The 22,512-nt window shown below is 37.5% G+C and overlaps 1 protein-coding gene across 6 annotated transcripts in view; it reads left to right on the top strand.

The window, feature by feature from the left end:
• Positions 1–4,420, top strand: part of ARHGEF9 (Cdc42 guanine nucleotide exchange factor 9) — a 156,043-nt gene extending 151,623 nt beyond the window's left edge. For 5 of the 6 annotated variants that reach the window (XM_084789347.1, XM_084789348.1, XM_084789349.1 and 2 more), the window contains one exon: positions 1,171–4,420. In XM_084789347.1, coding sequence (XP_084645473.1) covers positions 1,171–1,352 — 182 coding nt within the window. In that variant the 3' untranslated portion in view covers positions 1,353–4,420. The remainder of the gene's footprint in view (positions 1–1,170) is intronic. The other variant, XM_084789351.1, reaches the window with a different exon arrangement.
• The last annotated feature ends 18,092 nt before the right edge of the window (positions 4,421–22,512 follow it).

Genomic DNA, 22,512 nt, shown 5'->3' on the forward strand with positions numbered 1-22,512 from the left:
GCCACATCTTGTGTAACGATTAAGTAGAAATTCATTGTGAACTTAAATACAAAACTATAGAGCCCTAAGAAAAAGGATTAAAAAATCTTTAGACTCTAAAGTAAAACAAAGGAGTTTATAGATTTGACATCAAAAGCTTGAAACAGAAAAGGAAAAACAGAACTTGATAAAGTGCTTCTAATGCCCCTGTATTATTTGTCGAATACCCTCATGTTTCTGGCACTTGCTACCTTTCAAAAATGGCTACAGAACCCAATTCCTCCTGTGGAACAGCCAATGGCTGGTGATGGCTTAGCATTGTAACTACTGTCAGGGTAGTTGGATTCCTCAAATCCTCCATTAATGTGAAAAGATCTGTGACCTTAGTATCATTGAAGCTGTGTCCCTTGAAAGCTCGCAGACATTCCATTTTTCTTTTATTTCTATGAATCTTGTCCTTTCTGTTTCAAGTATTAATGTCACTGTCGACCCAAACCAAAATACTAAATCACATGTGCCTTAAGCATTATGGAAAGTCTTCAGGGTAGTAGTTCTTAAACAGATTATTTTGATAATTTTAGGTAGAGGAGAATAGGAAGAAACTAAAGTCTAGAACTGGGTTTTTCAGCGGAGCAAGCCCTATACTAGGGATTATGGACTCCTGGAACGAACTCCTAATCAAGAGTCACACCTGGGCTCTAGCTCTCATTCTTTATTTGCTAGTGAGCATGAGACCTTAGGTATAATATTTCCCTCTGGTCCTTGATCTTCTTGTCTGTTAAATACCTGATAAAATGGTGAAGGATGCGGTGTTATAGAAATAGAGATGCTGGTACAAATATGACAGGGAAAGAAATAATTTGCCACATGAGTTGATTATCCTTTACCTGAAATGTTTGAGACACAATGTTACCTCAGAGTACAATTATTTTGACTTTTGGAATATTTGCATAGGCTTCCTTGATTGAACAGCCTTAATATAGAAATCTTGAAAGGTCTAACACATTAAACTTTCTGACTGTTAGCAAGTTTTTTATTTCAGGGTATTTCAGATTTGAGGGCTAGGGATATTTAATCTGTTACCAGGTAAAACTCTCCAAACTAGTGTACTGTGAGGAATCACTGGTTAGTTTGAAAACTCACCTGATACTTAATTTATACTTTTTCCTTTTGATCCCCTATTTGCTCTAGGTGTCAACTCGGCCCGCTCGGTTCCTCCTTCCTACCCACCACCACAGGACCCGTTAAACCAGGGCCAGTACCTGGTCCCCGATGGCATCGCTCAGTCTCAAGTCTTTGAGTTCACTGAACCGAAACGCAGCCAGTCACCATTCTGGCAAAACTTCAGTAGGTTAACCCCCTTCAAAAAATAATACCTATAAGGAAGGAAGATAATTTTAAAATAAATAAAATTATATTTATAGATGGACCTTTTTTTCGGAGAAGCACTGTTGAAAATTTATATATAAATATATATATGTGCGTGTGTGTGTGTATGTGTGTGTGAATGAGTGTGTGTGCATGTGTGTGTGTGCACACATACACACACACACACACACACACATAGACCTTTAAGTATACGTGTGTGTGTGGGCATGTGTGCACATATGCATGCACGTGCATGCACACATACATACATATACACACATAGAGAAGGACCAAAACCATTTTCTGTTGTTTTGGAGAATTGAAATCTATAGTTGGTAAGAAGTACCACTGACTTCCAAACATGTGATCACTTCTTAAAATTTTTAGTTCTTAACCTTGTTCCCCTCCCCTTTCTTTCAGAAACTCAATTTCTCTTTGTTCTTTTTCCTGTTAAGATAACCTATTCTCTCCTCTGGTTCACTGACCTGTCATTATTACCATATAGTATTTGCATTGTTTTATTTCTCTTTCCTGATGATACTGATGCTGATAATGTTTGAATTTAATTTATGTGGTAGGTTTGGAATTTTATTTCTATCTTTGTCACTTTTCACTGAGAAGGGGAGGATTCCCGTCTCCTGTCCCTCATGCAACCATCTGCAAATGTGCCGGTAGCCCTGCGGTCATACCAACAGCCTTTCCACAGCATCCTGTGTCCACAATTGTGCCAGTCTAGACATGCTCTGTTGTGCCCTGTGACTTATCTGCTTGGTAATTCTATTGCTTTCACTGTTTTAGGTATTGTGGAAGGATATAAAACCAAACAGAAACAAAGGAATGAAAGAATGTAATGAGAGTAGAGAAGCCTTCTGTTGAGGGACTATTTTTTATTTAGATGCTTTCTTCTAGCATTGAGGATTCCCATGTAACAACACTGCTAAGTCATTGAAGGTTCTCACCTAAGTCTTAGTTTGGGCCCATTCCTCTCTTTTTCATTCTCCTTTTATTATGACTCTCCTTTCAGCCTCTCTCTTCCCTAGGCAAAAGGTTTAGCTAAACTGGAAACAAAGAAATTGAGCCTCTGCCTCCTGGGGAAGAGATTTATTTCCACCCACAACCCATAGCTAATAGGTAGGTGGCAGGTAGCGCTCTCTATATAGCAATCATTTCAGTGTTTTCGTCATCCTCGCTTCCATTTTCAGATTCATAAGGCATCACTGTTAGAAGTTTATGGAGGGATTCAAGACAAAACCTGCTTGGCCAAGATCATTAGCTACCTTCAGATTAACCTGAAGAGAGTCTAAGATTGACAATAACACCATACAAGGAAACATAGGGAGCATCAAAGAAAGAGACAGGCTTGATTTAAGATACTATACCTGTAATTTCTACCATTAAGTTATAAGAAACATCCCCAGTTGTTATCAGATTGCATGGATAATCTTCTCTGTTTCCTTCCTTGCCCTTCCTGTCTTCCTGGTAAAGGATTGTGAGTATTGGCACAGTTAGAGCCATTCTGGCACTCAAAGTAGGCTTGGTTCCTGACATACTCCCATCCCAGGACATCTGAGGCAAGTAGTAGAGAAGACTAGGGCTACTTTAACATCTCGGGGGGGAAAGATCTGAGGCAGAACACTGAAGTTAATTTTTGACAAGCATTCTGTCTAACCAGAACTTTCACCATAAAAATAAGCATCCCCATAAGTACAGAAGTACTTATTCTTTGTCATTTAGGTCTTTTTATAGATAGAGCTTGGATAGCAAGGAAAATAGGATATATGTCATGGACCTCACAGGAAAAGACTTCATAATGAAAGGACCTAAGCTTACCAAGCAGCAGCCATAGCTGTATGAGGTCATCAATAAAGCTGAACTGGGTACTTCTTTGTGCTTCCTGACCTAGACTAAGCCCTACCCCCTGAGAATCTTTCCCCTATGGAAAATAAAGCATAAATTTCTGAAGCTTCCACTCTAGTCAGATTTTTTTTTGTAATTATCAAGGCTAGCTATCAGAACACCAGGGTTTGGAACTGGTTATCACTGCTCAACACATGATAGAGCTACTTAAGCCCTTATGGCAAGAAATCTGGTATCTAGCACCTAGAATACAGTGTTCTCCCTTGACAAACTGAAATATGTTTCACTTCCTATGCAGGCCTCCTTTAGTGAACCTTCCTTTTCTACTTACTACCCATCCTCACTGTACTTGCCCTTGGCAACTATGTCTAGGGATTAGGGACACACCAGGAGGAGTTGCTTTGAGAGGTTGCTAGATCTAAAGTAACTTTTGGCCAGGCCCTCTCATTCTCTTCCCCTTTCTGAGTCCAACTTTCAAGGCTCCAGAATCAAGGGCATTACCTTTCATCATCCTGTTTCTCCACCCAGTCCACTGTTTTCACAAGGTAATACTTTGTGAAGGCACTACTAAATCAGCTCTCCTTTGATTGGACTGTCCTGCCCTACCCCTCTACCTATGGCCCAAAGTAAATCAGTGGTCAATAGCCCAAAGGGAAATTCATAAATTACCTGGACTCAGTATCTAAACCTGTTGCATCTCCACAGCCGTATTTTCCTCCCAAAGTCTATAATTCTCCAGTTTTTTTTTTGCATGGACCTGTATTCCCTTTCCTCAACTCAATGAGGCCTGAATTTTCCTTTCAAAAGGGTTTTGCAAGTTTGTTCTATGAGTTCTACTGTAGGGAGATCCTAATACAGAAATACAATTTTTCTCTCCTTCTCTCATCCTCTTTCTATGTGTATATCTTTAATTGATCTATTAAGGACAGCAACAAGAGAGTTCTAACAATTTTAGTATGAAGCCAAATAGTGATATTTTAGTGCTTTGGGGGTGGGGCGGGCTGGGTGAATAGATGGGCAACAGTGATTTTGACTACCCCTGCTGCTCTGCATTTGCCAGTTTATTCTTTTGTTTCTATTATCTGACTGTTTGACCCTGTCAAACAAGTGTCAAAATTGTGTATTTGGAAATGTTTAACAACAACAAAAAAGATGTTGTAATGACATAAAGCCTTATGAAAATATTTATGGAGTTCAATAAAAGAAGTAAAAAGACTTTCAGACACAGTTATGCCATTTGTGTGTGTGTGTGTGTGTGTGTGTGTGTGTGTGTGTGTGTGTGTGTGTGTGTGTGTGTGTTTACAGGCATGCAAGTGCAAGTGTGTGCTCATATGCATGGCCAGTTGCAAAATAAAGGCAATTTGTGTGGTGTGAGACTACTTGCTCTAACTATCTTGAGTTGCTTATGCTGCTATTTTCATTTTCCAAGCATTCCATGGGATATTAGGCAATATTTTCTATCATTTGTGGAAGAGTAGAAAATAAGAACAGAGTCTGAACCTGTAGCCATGAGTACTTAAAATGTTTTTTTAAATAGGGCTGTTGTTCAGTTTACCTCTTACTTTGCTAAAAACCTAATGGCCCATTCCTACATAACATTTCTCATTTCTCTTGCATCTACAGTTCTAATATCCAACCTGGATATTTGTGACAGCTTCATTGTTACAATTTTAATGTGGTCAAAGGCCATAACACTTAGGATTCTCCCATTCCAGGTTCCTTCTTAAAACTTGTGGACTTGTCTCCCTAAAATTAGACGTTTTAAACTTGTCCATGTGGGTACAGTGACCTTGTTATTTCCTTTATTGTATGTGGTCAGTGTGCACATATACTTTGCTTTCCACTAGGCCTGCACATGGCATGTAATGTTGTCTGTCAGAGGTCCACATGAACAAGAATGTCTCTTAGCCTTGCTCCAGAGCAACAGAACACCAAAGTTAGTAAGGGTCTCATTTACTGAAACATTCTAAGCAGGTGTTCGAAATATCTAGAATGTGAGCTGTATCCCTTCAGGCCATAGAAGTGTCCTCCTACACTGAAGTATTTTAAAAAGTCATAACTCAAACCTTCCTTACCTTCACTAACCTTTGCCTTTAGCTCATATCTTAGATATTCTCATTTGTCCCCTTCTACAGTCACATCCTGTCCCTTTCACCTGGGTTCTGTCAAGTGTCCCAATGCAAGTCACCTGAATTTTGCCATTCTTTTTCTATCTTACTAAATCCCAGCTTCCCCGGATTCCAGGAGTAAACGGTCATTACTTCTGTCAGAGTGAGTGGGCATCATCTGGCCGCAGTCTTCCTGTAGTGCCTCCTAGGAGTTTTAGAAGTGGGAAGACAAATGATGATGTGTTTATTAGCGGCATGGAATAGACAGGGGCTAAAAGTGACCGGCGAGAGCTACTACCTTCTGAGTTCCTCTCCTGACCGCTACTTCCTCCTCCACTGAAACCGATGTAAGCGTCCTTTTGTCTTAGATTGTTGGTGGTGTGAAGGAAGACAAGAATATGGATTAAACTGATACCGACAAGTATATGAATGCCATGCTGTGCAGTGATTAGTAGACCTAGCTTTTAAATTTTATAATCACAGCCTCAAAAACAAGCAAAACTAATTGCAGTTACAGATCACTTTGGTCTCCAGAACCAATAACAAGTGGCCAGAGAACCAAGGTTTCCGATGTGGTCTTTGCTTTTCTCCACTTAAGCCACCACTTTGCTTCTTGGCCCACTGGCTTTTGGACCATTAGGGATTTCCTTATTCATATTCACCTATTTCTCCTGGTTCCAGAGGTATCTTCCTGACAAGGCTGTGGCACGTTTGAAGTAGATAGATCTTGCTTGTCCAGAATTTTCCTTGCGAATCCCAAGAACACAAAGTGAGAGTATACTGTATTGTGCCCCTCAAAGCCCTATCAACGTCAGAATAATATTTCTGCCTGGCTATATGAATAATACCTCAATTTATTTATAACCCAATTGATCATAGACTTAGAAGCAAACTGTTCTGGTTGTATATGATATTTATCTCTTAGTTGTGCCCTTTTCCAGTGGACTATTAATGTCCTACTCATAATGTTTTCTCGTCTAGTTATTGAAAGGGGAAAGAGGAATTGGAATAGAGTAGCCCTTGTAGTCTTAAGACACTACTGTGACTTTTACTTTACCCCAAAATTTAGAGGCCTCCAACGATGTGTCATGTAAGGTAAGTTCCTGTGTCAGGCTGCTTCTCTCTCTGTAAGTAGCTATGGATCTCTCCAGTCCTGTCAGAAAGCTGCGTTATAGTCAATACACATATCCTAGTACACATTCTGGGATAGGGTTTGGTAAGCTCCAATAAGGATATTAAAATGATGTTGAAGTGACTGGAATCTCAGGCACACAAATCACTCGGGGCTTAGTGTTAACATAGAAGGATGGACTAGTATTATGAAGAGTGAGAATCTTAAGATCCTCATAGAACAACGTAATGGTGAAAATATGTCTTTATACATCAGCATCAGTTTGGTTGTACTGTAGTAACTGATAATCCCAAAAGTGTCAGTGGCACAACATACAGGAGTTTATGTCTTGCTCATGTAAATTCTGCCATAGGTTCAGGTGTCTTCCCAGGGTGACTGTGAGCTATTTCCTGTTCACTGTAGCGCCATCTCATCACATACTTTCATAATTTCCACAGCTAGAGATGGCCTAAGTGTGTTTGTTTCTCAGCTCCCTAACAAATTCTGTACTTCTGCTTTCAGTCATAGAGCAAAGCGACAAAAAAAAAAAATCACATGGCTCATACAATTTCAAGACAGCAGAGACAAGAGAGCTACTGTATTTTTCGGACTATAAGATGCACCCAGTTTTTAGAGCAATAAAACAAGAAAAACAGTAAAAACAGCAATCGGACCATTAGGCACACCCTAATTCCCCCAACACACACACACACACACACACACACACACACACACTTTTGGGGGGAAAACTGTGTCTTATGGTCCAAAAACGGTAGATATTAACATTCATGAGAAATAGATACCAAGCATCTTCCATTTCCCTGCCCTTCATTAAGCCACAACCATCTGCAAACTCACAAGCCTATTTCTAGGATCACAGCTCAGGAGCCCTCTTTGTGAGCCATCTTTACCCAGTAAGTCATTTCTTCTCTTTCCCATTTTCCATTGCTCTCTGCCTGTGGCCATCTTCACACCCACAGACCTAGGTCCAGATTGTGAGTCTTTAAACCCGCTTTGTTCGAGAGCCAACTTTGACTGATGAGACAGACACTCCTTCCCTCTCCCATCTTTCCCTCTGCTTGCTGCATCTCTGCACACATAAGCTTGCTCTGTTTGGGAGCCTATGCACAGCTCAGGTCATGCAGTTCCTGCATTGGCCCAATCTAAGAAAAACTAGATTAACACAACAGACACAAGACCAAAGCAAGAAGTCCACATGCCCATGTCAAATCCTCCAAACAAAAACAGTATGAATGACTAAGAAAGGATGTCAAACATCAAATTTACTAGTCCTATAGAAGTATTGTCTAACAAGAACTACCGAGATAAGGCTCAGGACACGCATTTTAAAGGACAGTTTCAATTGTTATTTAAGGATTCAGGGAATTAAAGAAAAATAAAATCAAACATCTGCAGAACTCCAAGAGAATAACAATAAACATCTGAGTGATGCTCCAGAGAATGCAGATACACAGCTGAATGAAATGATGAAGACAGTTAGGGATTTGAACCTGATTTCAATAAATCAATACACGTATTTGCAAGAACAGAAGCTGAAATGAAGATGAAATTGGAAAACTCATAACCCAGGTGTATGTGGGCCAAACAAATTTTACTTGGTGGGTCATTAAAAAAAAAGGACACAAAGTTGGAAGGGATGGAGGGCTTAATGTGAAAGGAGTTACGGGAAGGAGTGGGGGATATACATCATTAAAATTCATTGTATACATGTATGAAATTCTCAACAAAGGAACAAAATTACTGTTTCAAAAGGCTTGACTATCAGGCTACCAAGAAGAGACTTGATACCCTATGAGTATATACAGGGGGAGGAAGTCCCCCTCAGTCACAGTCATGGGGTGGAGTAAGGGGAAAATGGGAGGGAGGGAGGAATGGGAGGATACAAGGGATGGGATAACTATTTAGATGTAATATGAATAAATTAATAAAATATATTTTAAGAAAAGGAAAAAAGGCTTGAATATATGTGGGGTTTTAGTGTAGCTTTATGCATGACCTCTACTATCACACTACGGGTTACAGTATGGTGTAATTAAATTAGAATTGTGCATTAGTCTTTTGTTACTACATATACTCTGCAAGATGTGTCTTTTTAAACTTCAGTTTAAGTGACACAGAGTTTTATGCCACTTGACAAGCAAATACTATTGAGGTCCATGTCAAACACTTATGTGGAAATCACAGCTTAATCTTCATATCCCAGTGTATCCTCCCATAATTAATCTGTGGGTGTAGGACATACCTTGTTCTAAATGAGGACTGTTCTGGGCACCCAGCACGTGAATGTTTGGAAAGGAGTGCCCACATATCCCTGAGTTGGAAAATGTCTTTCCTTGCTCTACTGAATTGGTATTAGAAGATTTTAATCTGGAATGAAAGAAATTTAATTAATGGCTCCTCCAAACCTACAAGTCATTAAACTGTTGTCTCTGTAACCGTGGCTGTGCTGCGTGAACCTCTGGGTTCCAGTTGCCTGCTCTAAGCTCAGGCTCTCCTTCCTTCCACAGCCCTATATTGGAGGTTCTTCACTCTCATGTGCTTTTCCTAACACCCTCACCTCTGAATCTAAAAGGTTTGTTATCGTTTTGGAGGGTGCATAGTCATTTTTTAACAATGACATTAATTGGCTATTATTAAAAACTGTCCAACAAATAACAATGATATATTGACATGAAGTAATTTGGTAGAATAAGAATTTCTTTTTCTGTGACCCACCGTAAAACCCTAGAGGCAAATTGCCTGAGTTCTAATCCTAGGCCCATCACAATTTCCTAATTATAGAATTTAAGACAGATGGCGCATGAGTGTGTGTTCTCGTGTGTGAGTGTGCTCTGAATTTCAATTTCCTCGTCTGCCCTACATAAATAAAAATAGTATCTGCTTCACATCATTGCTTTAAGGAGCACATTTCCAGTTAAAAATGGAAAGCACTTATACAAGAATAATCACAGGAACTTTAATTATAAATGCTCTGAAGTGAAAACAGACCAGTATCTCTTAACTAATGAATGAATAAATAAAATATGAATTGATACAACATGCTACCCATATGCAAAAAGGAATGAAGACTGATGCATAATATTACCTTGGGTAAGCCTTGAAAACATACTATATGAAAGAAGTCAAAGCCAACAAGATTTTCTATGATTTATTCATGTGAAACATCCTCACTAGGCAAGCCCATAGACAGTAAATTAGTAGTTTTCCTGAGACACTAGCCAGTAGCTCTTTGTAATCATCCATGTCAAGTAGGGTCGATGCATATGGCATATTTGGTTCATCCACTGAAAAATTATAGGTATGAAAGAAATGCTATGCAAAAGAGTTTCCATATTGTTTCTTTTTAAAGTGATGAAAATGATACAAAATCAATTGTAATAATAGTTTAACTGTGAATATACTTAAAAACAACACTGAATTATATTTAAAGGGAGGTAATTTAAATCTCAATAAATCTGTTTTGTTTATATTTTGAAGGAAAGAGGTCTTAGCACACTACTTTTCTATACATATATTCTTTTTTGTTTTGTTTTGGTTTTTTTTGAGGCAGGATTTTTCTGTGTAGCCTTGGCTGTGCTGGACTCACTTTGTAAACTAGGCTGGCCTCGAATTCACAGCGACCCAGCTGCCTCTGCCTCCCAGAGTGCTGGAATTATAGGTATGTGCCACCATGCCCAGCTTGTACATACATTCTTAAGGGATGCCTCTACAAAGCTCTCCAATTTTGTCTCAGAGAGAAACTTGTATAATGGCTTGTACTTGCCCCAATATGTCTAAATAGCAGGCCTTTCTCTCACTGTTGTACCAGGCTTCTACTCACCAATTCTTTGTAATCTTCCACATCTTTTGGGGTCTGTGGAACTACTATATTAGGTTTGGACCCTGGAAATTTTTATAGGTATGAAAGAAATGCTATTAAAGCTTGGTTTCTTGTTCAGAAAACAAATTGAGAGATATATTTTGTACATATTTTATCTTTACATTAAGTCAGTTAAAGAAATATCCTGGCATCCACAAGATGATATGGTGAAGGCTGTTAACCTGAATTAAATACCCAGGCCCCACATAGTAGAAGAAGGGAACTAAATTACACAAATTGTTCTCTGGTCTCACATACCATCCCTGGCATTCATTCATAGATAGACGATAGATAGGTAGGTAGGTAGATAGATAGATAGATAGATAGATAGATGTTTTTCTTTTGGCTTTCCAGCACCTTATGATATTCTTTAAGCTATAAGGTATATGACAAGTCATATAAGAGATACTCTGGAACCTGTCCAACTGATGTACAGACCAAGCTAAGATTTCTGCAGTATCCAAGCTTCCTACTGCTCTGGTTGCTTAAGCCCTGTGTTGGTTTGCCAAGGACTGCCACCACCTCCTGGCCTCTTTCTTTGCCTTTGGGATTCACTTGATCCTAGTTTGCTCCCCACCAAGGACTCTCTAGCTTGCCACATGGCACAGAGACTCAGGTAAGCTATCTTCACGCCTCTTCCTAATCTCCCTCCTTTCAGGTCACCCAACGCTAGCAACTCCTTTCCAGAGACTGTACCTCCTAGATTTTTTACCTCCCTTTGAGACTCACCAGATCCCAGCCTGCTCCTCACCAGACACTCTAAAGCCACCACCAGTGACCTAGAGACCCAGAGCCATGCCAGATGCCTGATTGGATTCTCTAGTTTTCCTATACTGCCTTGATACCTAAGACAAGCCCACACTTTCAGGAGAACTGTATTTCAAGCTCCTGGAAATGGTCACTAAAGTTTCCAGGGCTATATTTGACAAGCAGAAGAACTGGAATAGAGGCTGTGATTTCAAGTGCTAGATAAACAGAAGAATCAATAATCTAACCCTGTTCCCCTGCAGAACATCATTAAAACTCCCGTGGAAAGAATAAAGTAGACTTGATAAAAAAAAAAAAAAAGACGAACAAATTTAGATACACCAATCCCAATATGAAAATAAAAATGACCCATAGAGACTTGAGATAAGGAATTGAAAGAAATAGTCAAACAACTCAAAGGAGACAAGGACAAATTAATGAATGAAACAAGGAAATTAATCCAAGACATAAAATGGAGATCAAATTGCTGAAGAAAATTCAAACATAAATGATTGTAGAAATGAAACTCAATAAGCCAAAGAAAAGCATCAACAACAAAATGTATCTTGTCAAAAACAGAGTCAAGAATGGAAGGCAAATTGGAGGAATTAGATCACTTAGTAATGATTAATGATAAATGGAAAAAAGAAAGTATGAACAGAACACATAAAAAGTCTTGGACCACCTCCTCTGGTCATAAAAGAGAAGAATACCATAGTGAAGATATAGAACATATCTTTACTATGAATATAAAAATCTAAAATTCTGAAAGCTAGATACATAATCATAAGGCTTATAAAATAGATTGACAGAAACCTTTAAAGGTAGAAGGACTGGAAAATGTATTTTAATTTCTTAAAGACCACAATTATCTAACCAGAGTATTATACTCATTAAAACTATCCATTAAATTGAAGCCACTTTTAAAAATAAAGATTCCATTATAAAAGAACAAACAAAAGAATTTGACTACAAGGCCAGTTCTACAGAGGATACCAGAAATAAAACATAAATCTAAAGAGGAGGATAAACATACTCACAAAGCTAATAGGATCAAGTAAACAATCCCAGAATAAGTAATCAGAAGAGAGAGCCAAGAAAATAGCACAAATTAATAAAATGACAAAAAATAATCACTTCTTTCAATAAGTCTTAGTATTAGTGATCTACATTCCCCCAACAAAGAGATGCAAATTAGCAGACTGGATTAGAAAACAGGATTCATCTTTTTGTCACCTCTAAGAAACAAACTAAACCATCAAGCATAGACATTATGGGATAAAAAATGAAAATGATATTACAAACATAATGAAACTAAGAAACAAGCACGTGCAACTATTTTGATACCTGACAAAATGGTCTTCCAACTAAAATTAGTCCAATGAGATAAGGTAGGGCACTTAAATCTCATTCAACAAACAAACAAAATACAGGATATTACAATTCTAAACATGTACATATGCATGTATGTATGTATGTTTAAACACGGGCAGCAAAAATCACAAAATAAACACTATTACATCTAAGACCACAGATTGACATCAACACAATGATGATGGGTGGTTTTAATTTCCCACTCTCTCCAAATGAGAGGTCATGAAGAAAAATTCCAAACAGAAAAACTCTAGAGTTAAATGACATCATCAATCAGATGGACCAAGCAGATATACAAAACATTCTACCAAGACATTATGAAAGGCAATTCTTTTCTACAGCCACCTTTTCAGCAATTCTTCTCTGATAAACATAGATGCGAACTTTCTCAATAAAGTATTTGTGAACAGAATTCAAGAACACATAAAAAGTTTATCCACCAAGATCAAGATGGCTTCATTCTAGAAATGTAAGGATGGTTTAATATACACAGATAAAAAATTATTCCATCACATAGATTCAAGTACAGAAGCCACATGATCATCTCATTTGGGTTCAGAAAATTTTTTTTCAACATCCAACATCACTTTATGATTCTAAAAAAATCCCTTGAGAGCTTAAGACTATAAGACTATGGGTGATACATTTCAGAATAGTAAGGGAAACATAAAGCAAGCCCTCAGTCAGTATCTTGCTAATCCTAGAAAAACTCAAGGCCTTTACATTAAAATCTGAAATAAGACAAGGATGTCCATTCTCTTTGTTATATTCAATATAGTACTTGAAACACTAACTAGAGCAATAAGAGAAATGGGGTGCAAATGGGAAAGGAAGTACCCTTATTTGCAGATAATATCTATATAAAATGTACTAAAGATCCTATCAGAAAACTCCTACACCTATTAAACACATTCAACAAAGAAGCAAGATATAACATTTAGACAAAAAAGTAGCATCTTTATGTAAAAATGAAAAACACACCAAGAAATCAAAGGAAATAACGTTATTCACAATACCCTCAAAAGTAAATTGGTATAAAACTAAGACAAATGTGATAGACTTGTATAATGTAAACATAAGACATTGAAAAAGAATTGAAGAAGATACCATACAAGAAGATGGAACAACTTGCCACACACATATATTGGTAGGATTAATATTGTTAAAATTATCAATTTACGTATTCAATGCAATCTCCATCAAATTTATTTGAGAAGTTTATATAGTTCTGGAATTACATTGTTTTCAGCCCTTTCTCTCCCCCAATCTCACTCCTCCAAATTTATGACCTCTACTTCCTTGGTTATTATTGTTACATACACATTTTTGTATATTTATACAACTTTCTGAATCCAGTTAGTATTGCTCATATGTATGAATATGTGTGTATGTGTTTCTGTGTGTGTGTGTGTGTGTGTGTGTGTGTGTGTGTGTGTGTGTGTGTGTGTACCTAGGGCTGACCACTTAGGATAGAATAACTTATTAGGATCATTGTCCCTGGAAACTAAATTTTACTCTCTCAGCCATTAATTCATTAATTGCCTATGGTTCATCAAAAAGATGTGCCCATGCATGTTACCATGTCAACTGGTATCATCTTGCTGGTCTTGCTTAGAAGACCAAATTTTGATATTTCATGAGTGCATCTTCTCTGGCATATATATCTCACAATAGGTGTCCTGGTCCTCTGGCTCTTACACTTTCTGTTCCTTCCATGATGTTCTCTGAGCATTAGCTGTAGGGATTATGTCATAGATGTATTAACCTGATGATGGGCCCTCTGCAATCACTATTCATTGTATTGTTACCAGTTCTGGATGTCTGTAATAGTCTTCATCTGTTTTCTCCAAAATGAATCTCCCTTAATGAAGAGTTATAGCTACACTTATCGGTGGGTATAAGGATAAGTATTTAGAATACAGTTAGAAATACTGTTTGGGTAAATGGCAGTAGTAGGTTCTCCTCTTGGGTCCATGACCTCATCATTAATGAACTAGTTTTACATTACTAGGCATGAATTCACTCTGAAGGAGTGGGCTTTATGTCCAATTTGGTAGCTGTTGGCTAATTCTAAGATATAAGTGCCTCCATTGCACCTTTGCAGATAATCTTTCATGCTTGCCATTGTTGGGGTTAACAAACTTCACAGCTGGGTGGGGTTGATAGTTGCCCTTTTCCTTTGGCAGCTTGCAAAGCATCTGCAGCAACTATGAGAACTAGTCTTCTTAGAGGAGGTTTCCAGATCAGTTCCAGATCAATTCCTCAAGTTCTGCATTTGGTGTGTGTGGTTTCAGCAATAAAGTCTTACCATCAACTTCTTAGAGGTAACTAAGGGCAACAGCAGTAGCCCATATTATTTTGGGAGTCTTTTTGACTCAGTGACCAAAACCTCACAAGGAGGTTTTTGATGCCTAGTTTGAGAGATTTTGTTAAATAATCTGTGGATTTTAGAGGATATTTTATACCTCAAGTAGAATAATTTTGTTTAAAGTATATATGATCTATGCGTACACATATACATATTATAGGTGTATTTTACATAAAAATTAAATAATATATTGTCTTCTGGCTTTTTCAGATATCTTTATTATTATTTATCCCTTTTTCTTCACTCTCCCTCTCTATTGCCTTACCTACCTTTTCTCCACTTTAAGAGATAGCCTGTTTTTCCCACATTTTTTCATAGAACTTGTATGATACTATCCTTCTCAAAGGCTCCTTCTCCATCACCATGGGTCCATTTTAATTTTCCTGGTTCTGGGTTATTGCAGGTGATATATTCACATCTAAATATCTGGAGCAAAGATCTTCAATAAGAGAGGAGAGGCAGCACTTGCCTTTCTGAATCTAGATTACCTCACTTAGTGGAACCACAAAAGATCCTGAGTAATGAAAGGAATCCTGAGAGAAGAGATTACCATATGCAATTACAAGCTATATTACAGATCCATGTCAATAAAACTGCATAATATTGCCACAAAAATAGATATGTAGAATTTTAGGAAGACAACCCATTCAGGACTGAGTGCTCAAAATTCTCACTCTGCACACTGTCCACTTGAGGGTTTTGGTGTTGATTCCCATTTGCTGCAAAAAGAAGCTTTCTGATGAGGGTTGAGTCAGGCATTGATCTGTATGTATAGCAATATGTTATTGGGAGGCATTTTATTGCTATGTTCCTATAGCAGCTATATCAGAATGCTAGTAGAAGGTTTTTCCTAGGTTCATGACCTAGCTAGACTCAGGTTTTTGGCCACTTTAGGAGTGTCAGCTATGGCTTCTGTATTATGGAATGAATTTTAAATCAACTCAAATAGTCAGTTACTCCCATAACTTTTGTGCCACTATTATACCAGCATATATTACAGACAGACCACTATTGTGCATCTCAGAGTTTGCAGCTGGGTGATATCAGTGCTTACACTTCTCCTCCAGTAGCATGCAGCATACTTTCCAGCACCATGAATGTTAGTCAGTAGAATTGAACTGTCAATCTGGGCATCATTTTGACTTCTCCATGTTTGATGACATAGATAAGTGTTATCTTCATCAAGTTGCGGAGTACAGCCAATAGCCTTGATAATAACATGTGCTGTTTGGAAGCTTTCCATACCCTTTAGTCAATGACTCAACAAGAATTTTAGCATTTTATTTATTTATTTATTTATTTATTTATGTTATGTATCAGTGCTCTGTCTGCATGTATGCCTACATGCCAGAAGAGAGCATTAGATCCCGTGAAGATGGTTGGTGGCATTGCAAATTGAATCAGCCATTATGGAGATTAGTATGGAGAATCCTCAAAAATCTAAAAATGAATTGATCATGTGACTCAGCTATACCAGTCCTTTGTGTGCCCAAAGAAATGAACATCCTATTTCACAAGTATTTGCTCAGCCATATTCATTACTGCTCTATTTACAATAGCCAGGAAATGGAAACAACCTAAATGTCCTTCAATAGATAAATGAAAATGTGGTCCTAGTACACAAAGTAATACTCTTTGCTTTGAAAGAAAAATGAAATCATAAAATTTGTAGATACATGAATATACCTAGAAACAGTTATCTTGAAGTTACATTCACCCAGAAATACTAATGTTGTGTGTTTTCTCTCATCTGAAGCTCCTAGCCCCAAATCTTCATGTGTGCAAACACAACATGGAGTGTCAACAGAAACCAGGAAAGCATAAAAGGACCACAGGTATATGTATTGGGGGAAGTTGGGAGAAGAATGGCAGGATATAGGTGAAATGAGGTGGGGACAGAACAATGAGAAGGGGACACCAAGTGGAGAAAAGGAAGGAATGTCAGCAAAGAAGGATAAAAGAGAGACAAACAACACCAAAGTTGCTTGAGAAAGCCTCAGGGAATCACACATTTTATTTGCCTGAAATTATGCACAATATGTGTGTGTGTGTGTTTGTGTGTGTGTGTGTGTGTGTGTGTGTGTGTGTATGTGTGTGTGTGCACATATATCTTAAAGGAAGTTAAGCCACTTGATCAGGTAGTGCTCTCCACAAGAAGCACAGACTAACAAAAGAAAAACAAACAAACAGCACCAGGCATGAGAAATCTTTTGAAGAGTTAGTCAGGGTATTCGCAATGATTCCCAAGACAATATAGATTATTGATGTAGCCCTTTATTGCCATTCAGGGGTCAATTTTCTGAAGACACCATGCACTTAAGACACAGGACACAGATGACTTGATTGGGATCTGACCTGAAAGCCTCTTTCATGCAATCTAGCTTCCATGGTTCTAGGAAATACTATGAAACATACCAAGAGATGAAGCAATAAAACACTTCTACCTAGCCTATGTATTACCACAATTTACCAGCATGACAAGGTATGCATAAAGGTGCAAGAAGTGGCACTCACATCTTGATGGCAGCAAACAAATGTCTACTTAGACTTAAGGCCTACTTAACAGGAAGGAAGTTAGGCCTTATACTGGAATTTAGCCAGCTTCCTGGGGCAAAAGAGGTCTTAGAAAAGAATCTACCACTTTGGTAGACAAGAATAATTCTTTACTATATTCTAAATCTTTCTCTTATACTCACAGATGAGGGGTAGCTACCACCCCTCATCAAAGAAGCTTCTCAATAAAGCAAGTGGAGACCATTAGAGAAAAGCATAACTGAACACGATGCAAAGATCAGCAGATCTTGCAGAGCCCAACCCCAATGGATACATCCACACTACAGTTCCTGCATCTATGACTCAGGAAATATTACAGAATAAGAGGCAGAAAGACTATAAGAGCCAGAATATAAGAGTGGAGGCTGCCTCTGACATGAACTCTGGTGTCCCCAACTTGAACACTTCCCCTTGGTGGGGAAGCCTCGTGGCACCCAGAAGAAGGGGAAGCCGGCTATCTGGATGAGACCTGATAGGCTGTGATCATAGAGTAGGGGAAGAGGTCTTCTTCTGTCACAGACCTAGGGTGAAAGGAGGGAGGGGAGAACAGGAAGATACAAGTGAGGGGATAACAATCAGGATTCAATCTGAATAAATTAGAATACAAAATTTTAAAAAATCTGCTATGAAACCGTCTTTCCTAGAAATGGTTTCATAAATAAGAATGGACAATGGCAATATCAATATACATATTAGCATGGGAAGGAAACATTTAATATGCAGTGGCACAAAGAATTACAAGCAACTAATGATTGTTGTAAGAGTAAAGATTAGCCTCTCCTGGAAATGATGTGCAAGAAAACAGACATAAGCCTGCTGGAAATGATGAATACATGTATTATTTAAAGATGTAATTCAGTAAAAAGATAGAATAATTGGATGAAATTCAAGCTGAAATGAAAAGGAAATTGAAAATAGCCCAAGGAGAAAGCACAAGGTAAAGAATTACAAGTAGAATCAATATCAGGGCTCAAAGATAAAGTAGGCTCTAGACCATACAAACAAATGAAAAACCATGAATTTAAAAAACAAAAGAACATTTAAGAAAGTAGCACACTATGAAAAGACCAAAGCATAAAATTATAGGAATGAAAGAGAAAGAAGACTCCCAACTCCCAAGTCAATGACCTAGACCAAACAGATCTTCAACAATGCCATAGATTAAGAAAGCCACACCCAAAAATATATACCAGAAGTTCAAAGAATACCAAGTAGAGAAGACCAGAAAAAACAACTCCTCATGGTATATCACAATTACAGCACCAAGTATACAGAACAACAACAAAAGAAAAGAGTATTTAAATTTGAGAAAGAAAAATTACACATGTAAAGGACAACTCTTCAGAATAATAGCTGAATTCTCAGTGGAAATTTGAAATCCAGAACCTGGAGGAATACATCCTAAGTCCTAAAAGACCATAACTGTCAACCTAGGCTAATGTGCCCAGCAAAACTACCTGCCAAAGTTGGAGGAGAGGGAAAAAAAACTTTCCATGATTAAAACAATGTTAAAATGTATATGCAGTGAACCAAACTTCAAGTTTAAATGAAAAGAGGTATCTCAAGCAGAGTGGAACATGCATAGTCAAAGAGTGTAAAGAGAAAACAAAATAAATAAAGCTATAATTACTGAAGTAAATATTACAACTGAGAACCCAAAGAGTACCATAAAAAAAAACAATACAATGACTGAAATCAAGATGTATCTTTCAATAATAATTTAAATATTATGTTTCATTTCTTCTATCAAAAAACACTGGCATGATGAGTGGATCAAGAAACAACATCCTTCTTTATGCTGTCTATGAGAAACACATCTTAACTTTTAATGATAGGTCCCACATTAAAGTAAAATAATGGACCAAAGTACTCCAATCAAATGGGACCAGGAAACAAACAGGCATTGCTATTATAATGTTGAAAGAATAGACTTCACAAACTAAAACTAACCAGAAGAGACAAAGAAATGCACTTCATTCCAATCAAGGGAATAATTAACCTAGAAGACATTACTGCCTTAAACATTCATGCACAAATATCTGGTACTTTCAATTCCATAAAAATCTAATATCTGGAATTAAAGACATATATTAGCACTATCCCATTACAAAGAATTTATTTCAATCCCCCATAGTCAGGTCACTTGGCAATAAAATAAAATAAAATAAAATAATAAGAGAAATATCAGAATTAAGTCATATCACATATCAAACTAACTTACATCTAATAATATTTTACCCAAACACCAAAGAATACATATGCTACCCAGTATCCCATGGAAGCCTCTCTAAAATAGGCAATATTCTGAAACACAAAACAATTTTCACAAATTCAGGATGATTGAAATAATGCCATGTATCCTATCTCACCATATACAATAAAATTAAAAATCAACATAAACACATTTCTAGTAAGTACACAAACTCAGGAAGATTAAACAACTCATTGCTCAATGGTGTATGTGTCGACAAATTGAGAAAGAAATAAAAAATGTCCTGGAACTAAATGAAAATGAAAACACAATACAACAAAACCTTTGGAACACACTGAAAGCCAAGTGAAATTACAACTCTTAGTGTCAACATTAAAAATAAAACAAAAACAAACTAAACCTAAACACAGTTGATGGCAAGAAATAACAAAAACCAGAGCATAAATTAATGAAATAGAAACAAAGAAAACAATACAAGTCAATGTATCTAAGAACTGATTCTCTGAGTACATAAGATCAACAAACCCTTAGACCAACTAACTGGAAGGAAAAAGAGAGGATAAAAGTGAACACAATTAGTAAGTAAAAGGGAAACATTACAACAGAAAACAAAGAACTTCAGAGTATTATAATGAGATACTTTAAAAGTCTGTAGTCCATTAAGTTGGAAAATCTAAAGGAAATGGACAAATTTCTAGAGTCAGCCAAACCACCAAAAGTGAACCAAGAAAAGATCCACAGCCCAAACAGACTCCTAACAAATTAGGAAACTGAAACAACAATAAAAGCCTTCCAACTAAAAAAAATTTCAGATTCAGATGGATTCATAGCAGAAATATTACAAAGAAATCTACAGATAATCTTTTTAATCTATAAAAGCAAAAGTAAAAAGAAATAGAAGAACTCTCAAACTCCTTTTATGACACCAACATCATTCTAATTTTAAATCCATATAAGAACATTCAAAAAAGAGAAACTAAATGTTAGTATCCCTCATGAACATAGTTTCAAAAATGCTCAACTCACAAAATGAATACTAATACATATATAACAAAGATTACCCACCATGACGAAGTTGGCTTTATTCCTGAGATATGGGCATGGTTGAACACATGCAAGTCAATAGATGTAATAAATTACATAATTGGACTGTAACTAAACACACACACACACACACACACACACACACACACACACCCCTCAATAGATGCAGGAAAAACAAAATTTTGATAAAAATCAAACATGCCTCCATTATAAAAGTCCTAGAGAGGCTGGGTTGTGGTAGCACATGTCTTTAATTCAGCACTTGGGAGGTAGAAGCAGGCAGATCTCTGTGAGTTCAAGGCCAGCCTGGTCTACAAATCAAGTCCAGGGCAGCCAAGTCTACAGAGAGAAACCCTGTTTCAAAAAACAAAACAAAAATTCCTAGACTTGAAGAACCATACTTCAACATAATAAAGGCAGACCCATAGCCAACATCATACTCAATGGAGAAAAACTTGAAGCAATCCCACTGAAATCAGGAATAAGGTGGGACTGTCCACTATTCCCACTCTTTTTTTATTTTATGATCAAAGGACTAGCTGGAGCAATAAACCCAGAAAAGAAAAGTAATTAGGTACATATATGGAAAAAGTCAATCTATCTGTTTTTGCAGATGATATAATATTAAACATTAGAGATACTAAAACTTTACCAGAAAACTTCCAGAAACAATGAAAAATTTCAACAATATCGCTGAATGCAGAATCAACTTGTGAAATCAATATCTTTTCTATAGGCCTCCAACAAACATGCAGAAATTATTAGCACACTCCCATTCACAATCGCTTGAAAAGAAATAAAATCTTTAGGACTAAACATAAATAAGAAAGGGAAAGACATCTACAAAAAAATTAAATATCTAAAGAAAAAGATGGAGAAAGACTTAGAAACAGAAAAAAATCCCCATGCTTATGGACTGGTATGATTAGTATTGTCAAAAAAAAAAAGGATCATTCTATCAAAAGTTATCCACAGATTCAGTACAATACCAATTAAAATCCTCATCTTATTTTTCACTGAAATAGAAAAATCTATTCTAAAGCACATATGGAATCACAGAAGACACCATATACTCAAAATAATCCTAAGCAAAATGAACAATGCTAGAAAGGTTATCATTCCAGAGCTCAAGATTATTGCAGCAGCGTAGTAATAAAAAGAATATGGTACTGGCACAAAAACAGACATGTATATAAAATAGTAGAACAAAATCAAAGACTTGAATGTGAGTGTGTATAACAAACAGACATCTACTATTTTAAGAAGATATAAAAACATTATTTCCAATATATGGTGATGGAAAAGCATATATCCACATGTAGAAGAATAAAATGAGATTTGTATCTATCACCTTACACTTTGCATGAAAACTAACTCCAGCAGATGAGAGCCTACCATAGTTGTCCTCTGAGAGTCTCCACCCAGCAACAGATGGAAACAGATGGTGAGACTCACAACCAAAGTATGGGCAGAGAGTGGGGAGCCTTGTGGAAGAGTAGGGGAAGGATAGAAGGACCTGGAGGTGACAGGAGCTCCACAAGAAGACCAACAGAGCCAACTAACCAGGGCCCAGAGGGGCTTATGGAGACTGAGGTGCCAACCAAGGACCATGTCTGGACTGGACCTAGGTCCCTACACAGATGTAACTGATGGGCAGCTTGGTCCTCATGTGGGCCCTCTACTAAGGGGAGCAGAGGCTGTCTCTGACATGGACTCTGTTGCCTGCTTTTTGATCACTTCCCCCTGGTGGGGCTGCCTTGCCTGGCTATAGGGTAAGCAGATGTACTCAGTCCTGATGTGGCTTGATGTGCTGGGTTGGGTTGGTGGCTGGGTCCTCTTTTCTGAGGGGAGGGAGAGAGGCAGGAGAAAGTAGAAAGGAGGGTGGGACCTGGAGGAGAGGAGGGAGGTGCT

Source organism: Acomys minous (genome assembly GCF_964271855.1).
Source record: "Acomys minous genome assembly, chromosome: 7".
NCBI lineage: Eukaryota > Metazoa > Chordata > Mammalia > Rodentia > Muridae > Acomys > Acomys minous.